Here is an 8,996-nt window from a genome sequence, read left to right on the forward strand (position 1 = left end):
AATGAATGAATGAGAGCTGCCCGTGTGGATTTTCCCATTTTGGTTTTATCTCCTGCCTGCAGGCTTCCTAGCCCTGACTCCATTCTTTCTCATGTGGGCCTGTAAACCTGGGCTGAGATGCACCCGTGCACGAATTACCTGAGATTCACACCAGCTTTTTCCATCCAGCGCCACCAACCCAAAGTGGATCCAAGAATGTCCTCACCAGAGTCCAATCGTCTGCCTCTGGCCTCAGGACACCAAAGGCCCCAGAGACACATCACTGAAAGAAGGATGCTCAGGGATGATGGCACCCATGATGCCAGGAGAAAGGGTGCTGGGAGCAGGACTGAGCCAGCCTCTACTCCACCAGTTGCCTTTTCATTCTGTTCTACAACAGCAAGCATCACACGAGTTTTCAAGAATGTGACTCTGGGGCAGAGGACACTCAGGGCCCAAGTCCTACATTTTCAGGGAGTTTACGACATTTTGCATTTGCCTGATTTTTTTTTTTTTTTGCGGTACACGGGCTTCTCACTATTGTGGCCTCTCCCGTTGTGGAGCACAGGCTCCGGACACGCAGGCTCAGCGGCCATGGCTCACAGGCCCGGCCGCTCCGTGGCATGTGGGATCTTCCCGGACCGGGGCACAAACCCACGTCCCCTGCATCGGCAGGCGGACTCTCAACCACTGCGCCACCAGGGAAGCCCCTGCCTGATCTTTTTACTCACAAATCTCCTTAGGAATCATGAGCAGGATGGGGCTGACCGTGTTGGTAATAATAATGTGCTATGATTGCACAGATTTCAAGTACTCTGATTCCGGGAGCTGGTCTTGGGAGGTGGAGGAAAGAAGCATTTTAAGCTGCATTACTCTATTTCCGGCTCACAGTAACCCTGAGGGGAAGGCAGGTCAGAGTCGGCAATCCTCACCTGGGAGACAAGAGGTCACATGACTTGCCCAGGATCATCCAGAAAATCTCCTTCTCCCATATCAGAGGTTCTTTCCAAAAGGCAAAAGTGGGTGGCCTAAGTCTGAGAATAACTCCAGCCCCACACCCTTTGGTGCTGTGTTTGGAGGCACATCTCATACTGCCACAATTACTGGGCACTCACCATGTGCCAGGCACAGTACTGAGGGCTATCGGAGGTATCATCTCATTAATTCTCGGAATGCCCTGACCACAGGCCAAGTCAGGAGAGGCTGCCACACTCGAACCCACCCCTCCTCTGTGTAGACACAGGATTGTACAGAACTTCAGTCCTCAACTGCAGGCCGGGAAACCAACAGAAACACAAGGCACCTGGAAACGTGACCCTATAACGTGCACAAACCAGAGCGGGCAGCTGCCCAGGCTCCACTGGGGCCCAAGGTCTATAAACGCCAATCTCCCACGGAGCTGGTTTTGCCCAAGGCTCATCAAGAAGCCGGAAGTTTTCGCTTGGAAGTTTCTATACCCCTACCTCAACAGACACCAGGGTAAAAACGGTCAAGTGCCCGGGCTAGCCTACAGAAGCCAAGTAGATATACAGCTAAAGCCGAGCTCTATGGCCCAGACCTGGGTTCCAGGGCCCAGGAGCCAGACTCATGGGGTCTAGGAAGGAAAGTACTAGAAGAGGAGAGGAGGGTCTCCTCGACCTTTCCAGGACTGAGACCTCATCAAGGTCTAATCAGGCCGTTGGCCTCCTTCCTCCCAACCTCCTTCTGCCTAGACTCAGGGGTTTCTCAAGACATGCCTGAGCCTATCTCCAAAAGACCCCAGGAGTGCACCAGGCTCCAAAATCCTTTTACCTCCTTCCTTCCACCTTTCCCTCAATCTCATTTGTCATATTCATCTCATTCCCTTGGGTCATCTATCTCCATTCAGTGTCAGAGGAAAGCAATCAGACTGGAGGCTAATTCACACCAGGTTTAGTTAGCACTTGCAAAGGACTGACTGGGCAAGAGGTTCCATGGCAGAAATATCTGCTTTGGTTTTACAGAGGTTTATGAGCTCAGGGTGGAAGACTGTCTGCTCTGCCTACTCTCATAAACTCTTCACTTCCTTTTGTTCTTAACCCACAGAGTTGCTAAAAGCTGAAGTTAGTTCTGTTCCCAAGTAACTGTTCCCACAGCAGCCAGTATAACAACATCTGCAGCCCCTCTCGTGGAAAAAGGGAGGCAGTGCAAAAGCTGGGATGCCTGTCAGGTCTCACCCGGCACTGCAGTTCACCTTCTGGATGTGACATGCTTGGTACACACGTGCACATGCACATACACACACACTCTAGATTAGCTGCTGCTTGAGGCCAGGGAGTCTACCTGTGGGTCTCTCACAGCCTGTCCAGCCAATGGACACCCAGAAAAGATATGCAGCTGGACACCAACAGCTCCCCCGGTAATCCACCCCCAGCCTTAGACCCATCGTAAAGCATGGATCTGGTCAAGTTCCTCCCTGCCGGAATGCTCACAAAGGCTCTGTCCCCTGTGTTCGGAGCAAGCCCCCCGCCTGGCATCCAAGCCCCCATACACATACAAACCTCTTTCGCCCATCTCTTCCATCACTGCTTCCCAACACGTGCCCTAATGTGTTTGTCAAAAGAGGTGGTGTGCTGTCTCCCAAACACTCACCACCCTCTTCCCACCTGCCTGAACTGCTCACTACCTGTTTCCACAATAACATCTTACCCACCCTTCAAAGCCTACCTCAAGTACCACCTCCCCTATGAAGTCCTCCTACTTCCTGCCAAATGCCTGGGACTCATCCTCTCCTGAATGCTCAGCATGGTGTGGATCTCCCTGGTGGTCTTCATGACGTCCTGCCTAATTGTTGGACCATGCCACCCATCCCACCACCAGGAGCCCACCAAGCGGCAACCCAGCAAACATCTCTGGGACACCCGGCGTGCCCAGCACCACGTCGTGCAAACATCAGACCCTTGGAAAAGGATGTCTATTGGCGAAGGGTTGACCACAGGACAGGAGAGCCTTCCAAGAAAGTCTCCCGGGGCCTGTGGCCAACCCTACCCACTGCTGACTGTCTGGGCACCTGCCTTCCCTGCCCAGGGGATCCCCACCTCAACCATGGACCAGGCACCGTGGCTCAATCTGGGTAAGGGCTGTTTTTATGGTCCGTGTCTCTAAGCCGGGGCCAACAGCTCCTTGGAGCCGTGTGACAAGGAGAGGGAAGCTGCTCTTTGCACCCTCCAGCTCCAGTTGGGAAAAAAATATTTTCTTTTCCATTGCATAATGCTTCCAATGGCGACAAACCCAACACCACTGACAGGAGATAAAAGCCCTGTGGGTGTGAGTGAGGAGAGAGAGAGGCTGCGTGTCTGTGTAGGGTACATGGGCAGGCAAGTGTGAGCGGCAGGGCCAGCCAGCCACACGTGGCTCCTCCAACAAGCAATGGAAGGACAAACAAGGTCTGACTAAAATCAGAGCCAGTGCGTTCCACCAGCAAGGTCCCTTCATTTGTCTCTGAGGATGTGGTCTGAGCCGAAGGGGACAGTCGGGGCAAAACACAAGGGGTTAACCATCGCCCACCCAGCCCAGCCAGGGCCCCTCCGCAGGGCTGCAGTGAGCGGCCCAGAAGAGTAGAGGAGGCCACGCTTTGGAAGCCTCAAGGGGCTGCGCGGGTATGAGAAGCTGGCACGCAGGTCTCGCCGTCAGAACAAGCACGGCTGGTCAAGGCCTCAGGAACCTGCAGGGAGGCCCAGCTCACCCTAGAACTCGGAGAAGTGGCCTGCCCTCAGCTCCTAGCTTCCTCTCCTGTCATGTGGGGACAGCAGCTGAAGCTCGAATACAGCTGCCTCAGGTCCCCCTGAGAGGCCAGACATCAATGGGCTTAGCAAACTGTACGGAACCCGGCATGTGCAGGCTGAGACAGTGGAGCTGGGGCAGTTGACACAGGCTGGCTCTGTAAGGCTCCCCTTTGGCCCACGAATTCCACCTGAGGGGAGCTAGCCTAAGGAAATAACCCTAAGTAAAGAAAAGAATCTTTATGCATGAGGATATTCATCACAGTGTAATTTATGATTGTAGGAAAAAACAGAAAGCGTCTAGGTAGCTGAGAACACAGAAATGATAAGATGAACTAAGGTTCATCTACTCAATGGAATCATTCAAAAAATTTTCAAACGCTGTGATTACACAGAAAACGGTGATGAGTGACATTAACTGAAAAAGTCACAATACAGATCTACTTGTACTATTTCTTTCATTTTTGAGCTTAAGCTGAAATGAAGGTTCGATTTCATAGGCTGATATATAAAAAAGACTCACTCAAAATGCTTTAAATATATAGTATAACTCCTACTTTGCCTAAATTTTTAAAAAGCTACGTGCTGGGAAGATATTAGAAGATAATCAGAGAATTAACAGTAATGATATTTATGTAGTAATAAAGGGATAACTTTTTTTCTATTTTATTGTAGTTTTCAGATTTTTTTTTATGAATGACTGTTACTTTAAAAATAGAAAAATAAGTAAACGTACTGTAACGGAAGTCTGAGTACAGAAGGGTAACACTTATGCTTCAGAGAGGGGAGGGGAAAAGAGGCTTCAATGCACAGAAAGAAACAACCTGGAGTTTGGGGGCAAACACCTGACAGGACCTCCTGAGACATGACTCAGGGGAACACAAGCTTTTCTGACCCAGCTCTCCTGGGCAAGACCAAGGGTTTATGATCCACCCACATCCCATTCTCACTTTCCCAGAGGAAAAAGAACACTGTGAAAGAAACAAAATAAACCAAAAGAGCAAGAATGCCACAATTATACGAGAACAAAACGATCAACAAAGCACAAAACAGGGGCTTCCCTGGTGCCACAGTGGTTAAGAATCCGCCCGCCAATTCAGGGGACACGGGTTTGAGCCCTGATCCGGGAAGATCCCACGTGCCATGGGGCAATTAAGCCCATGTGCCACAACTACTGAGCCTGCGCTCTAGAGCCCACGAGCCACAAATATTGAGCCTGTGCTCTAGAGCCCGCGAGCCACAACTACTGGGCCCGCATGCTGCAACTGCTGAAGCCCATGTGCCTGGAGCCCATGCTCCACAACAAGAGCAGCCACTGCAATGAGACGCCCACACACCGCAACAAAGAGTAGCCCCCGCTCGCCACAACTAGAGAAAGCCTGCGTGCAGCAACGAAGACCCAACACAGCCAAAAATGAAAACAAATAAATTAATTAATTTAGAAAAAAAAGCACAAAACAACAGCAATTTCTATGATTGAAAACAATGAATACAAAAAAGGCAGCAATAAAGAGCCATGACACACTCAAGACAGCACTAATGGTGCTGGAAAACAAAGCATCCTTCCGAAAATTGCAAGAATTCCAAAAGATCTGCCTGGTTAGGAGCTTTGCAACACTGCCAAGTGTTGTGCAGCAGCTAGACTGCTCAGTGGAAACACCCAAACTCCGAGGGGAACTCCAGGACTGTGCGTTTTATTTTATGATTATCAAACTTTAGTTAACTCCTAATAACGTGCTTCTTAGGAAGTGGACTTTGAGTGGATGTAAAAATGAACCTCTGGCAGTGAATCATTTGCCTAAAGAAACCAAGAAAAGAGTCTGTGTTTGGGTCGGCACATCTCACACAGCTCCTTCCCCACCCCTGACATCGGGCCCTCAGAGCCCACAGATCACCTGGAGGGACACCTATGATCTGATCCACTTCATGGATAGCAAAGCTCCAGACAAAGCCTCTTCTCCACAGACATGGCCCCGGGGGCAAGGCCAGGCTCTGGGGCAGGGCAGAGTCAGCGAGGCAGAGGGGCGGCGAGCTGGGTCCCTAACTCCTGTCATCTGCACTTACAGTTCACAGCCTGGTCCATGCCAGGGCTTTGGGGCAGAAGTATCTTCTCTGTCCTGAGAACCCTCTCCCTCTGGGTGCCCCAAAGAAAACCTGGCCTAGAGTTTAGCACATAATGGGCAGAGACCTACCAGCTGATGAGGAAAGGAGGGAGAAAGAGGGAAAGGAAGGTCAGGCACGCCTCCTCCCAGATCTCCCAGTCCTTTGCCAGTTCTTCTGTCACAGAGCTTCATTCAAGGCCGATCGTGCACGCAAGACAACAGGACTGGGCAGGCCCCTAAGGCCCATCCAGTCAAGACATTTCAAAGCGCAAGTTTAACCACGAAACCTTTTGCCCAAATAGAATCCTGCTCCCAAGCTTGATCTACAGAGCGATCAAGATGGACTGCTAGGAGTGAGGTAGGGATGGGAGAGAGAGTCAGGGAAAGGGTAGAACCCCTCTTCCTTCTCTCCCCAGAACTACAGAATCCCATAGGAGATCCCCGTAACCCTGGACTCTTCACTAGTTCAGACTCCTCATTTCTAGGTGGGGAAACTGAGGCCTCAGCAAAGACACACAGGGGTTAGAGGGAGAGCTGGGACCAGCACCCACGTCTGTCTTCTCCCCTGGAATCCAGGAGAGGAGGAGCCACACCTTCCTCCAGTCTGAGATGCCCAGGGCACCTGCACAGGGCCTGCCCGGAGAGATCACACCTGCCCACCTGAGAGGAGAGAAACAACTGCTCGTCACTCAACTCCTCGGTCAGCTCTCATGGTGCTCTCATAGCCACCAGGGCTATGGCGGGCTGGCGGGGGACAGCCAGCGGGGGACGGGGGACTTGGGGAGCTGACGGAACTGCACCTGGTCTCCTCACAGAGTCACAAATGCCAGCCCTCCTCCCCGTGCCCTTCAGGTGAGTCTGTCCCCTATCTCCTTCAGACCTGAGCTCACTGAAGCTCCCTGAGCTCTTGCCTTACAGCTAAGAGAACATTCAGAGGCCTCTGTGGTGTAGGAACTTGCCCTATGGAGACAAAGTCCCAGCCCAAACGGTGAGCTAGATCTTCCTGTGCTATGACAACCTGCCAACAGGAGCCCAGCCTCATCCTCTGACTCCTGGGTTCCTGCTTCACTAGGAATTCAAACGGTGGTGCTCCCGACTCCTCTCCCACCCTGGGCTGCTGGGCTGGAGCAGCGGGCCTCCACCAAGCGGCCGGGCTGTCCCCTCAGCTGTCGGGTCCCGCCTGGTCGGGGAACCGCAGAAACCTCAACTAGTCACAGTTTCGATGGCTGCTACCCCAAGACCGCAGAACTCCCCTCGTCACCCCTAAAATGCTCAGCTCATGGTTCACCGCAGCCAGAAATGGGGGCTGGGGGCAATACCCAGGGCTCCAGAATCAATCATGGGCAATTCGGAGGAAATGAACCCAGAAGTCTGGAACACCCCATGAATAAGACCCCCACCCCCTTCAAGTCTTCTAGTCCAAGGATAATCTGCCAGCACTTCCACACAAGGCCAACCTACCACAGATCAGACAATCACATCTCTTCTGCCCTGGAGGGACTAAAGCCCAGAAAATACTTTAATCATGCATCAGCGTTTCAAAAAAGTCTTATTACAAAGTCATAATTTGCACCTCTAACATCTATAGATTTGATATTTTAAAGTCAGATAAGTACAGGTTCAAACCAGAAAAAGCAGGATCACAAACTGGGACAGAGGGTTATCTAGTCCAACCTGCCATTTTACAGATAAGCAAACTGAGTCCCAGAGGGGGTTGCGTATAAGGAGCAGAATCCGAGCTGGAGCCCAGATGCCCCGATCCAGGGACTCCACACTGCACAACTCACACTGTGAACTTGTGAATGGACTCCAAGAGCTGTGCAGCCCAGGGCCCTGCCCTAGAGTCTCTGTGCAGGAAACTCTGCACATAGAGGGCTTGGCTGGCCCCCTCGCCCTCTCGCTCGTGTTGAAGTGGAGCTCTTCTCTCTGATATGGGACACAGCAGTATGGGGCCAGGAAAACAGATGCAAAGTCACACTCCAGGGGCTACTGCCCCGCAGCTCAGGTTACCTTTGGGCATGATCTGATGCATGGCCACTGAAAGGAAGAAGATGGAGTCGCTGTAGTAGGTCCCAGAGCCGGCACTGAAGTGCTTCTGCATGGCCTCCACGACGGGGAAGAGCCTGTCCGTCAGCACACCGACATCATGGAAGACAACCTGCAGAAGGGCATGGGAAATGGCGGAAGTGAGTACCCTACCCGGGCACCCGGCACGCGCGCCGGCTGAGGAGGGGGCAGACCTCTCCAGGGCCCACGAGCAGGGGGCCCACGAGCATAGGACTTGGAATCCCTAAGAGCTAACGAAACGGGGAGCAGTGGGGAGTCCGCAGAGGCTGGCTATGGGGACAGGGATGCCGAGTGTGTGTGCAGGCAGGCACGTGGGGTGTAGTGGAAGAGGACTGCGAGCCTGAATGGGAAATGGGAGCAGCTTCTGAACTTCAAACTGGGCCACCCTGAAGGAAGCTCTGTGCCCAGTGACTGGAAACCAGGTTAAAGCACGCTCCACTGCACGCAAGAGGCGCTCAATAAACGCACCCAGTCTTCAACGCTCACAGACATCTGCTGATGACCTTCCACCTCCCTCTTCCCTGGTGGCTAACAGGACAGGATGAGCCTGCGAAACGGCCATGAGCTGCTTGGCCACCACCACCCAGACTCCAGAGCCAAGAACCTGCCTGAACAGGGTGCCAACAGTGAAAGGAGGGGCCGTGCGAGGCCCCGTCTGGCTAGCCTACGCTTGCAGTGGCCCTGCCCGCAGGAGAAAAGACAGGTGTGGGTGGTGCCCGAGAAGTCCCCAGAGCAGGTAGGCTCCATTCTGTCGCTTACCTCTGCCCTTTCCCTCGACTCTGCCCGGGCCAGCCCGTGGTGTCACCCACCCAGCCCACAGTCCCAGAGCCGTCAGTGGTCAGACGGTTGACGGTCTGAAGGCCCTGCAGCGGCCAGCTGCCCCATCTGCTTCTTCCTACTTTAGGTTCTGCTTTTGGCCAGAAATCTGTTTTTCTCTTAACTCACTTAAGTGTTTGCTTTTTATCCTCAGATCCACTTAAATTTCTAAAACACTTATAAAAGTGTTTTAAAAACTTAAAAAAGAAATCTTTTAGGGCTTCCCTGGTGGCGCAGTGGTTGAGAGTCCGCCTGCCGATGCAGGGGACACGGGTTCGTGCCCCGGTCTGGG

At 52.6% G+C, this 8,996-nt stretch overlaps 1 protein-coding gene across 1 annotated transcript in view; it reads right to left on the minus strand.

Moving 5' to 3' along the window:
- XXYLT1 (xyloside xylosyltransferase 1) overlaps positions 1-8,996 on the minus strand; it is a 195,702-nt gene that overhangs the window by 153,405 nt on the left and 33,301 nt on the right. The window contains exon 2 of the mRNA XM_007465848.1: positions 7,832-7,979. Within this exon, the coding sequence (XP_007465910.1) occupies positions 7,832-7,979 (148 nt within the window). The remainder of the gene's footprint in view (positions 1-7,831; positions 7,980-8,996) is intronic.

Source organism: Lipotes vexillifer, unplaced genomic scaffold, assembly GCF_000442215.2.
Source record: "Lipotes vexillifer unplaced genomic scaffold, Lipotes_vexillifer_v1.1 scaffold853, whole genome shotgun sequence".
NCBI classification, from domain to species: Eukaryota; Metazoa; Chordata; class Mammalia; order Artiodactyla; family Lipotidae; genus Lipotes; species Lipotes vexillifer.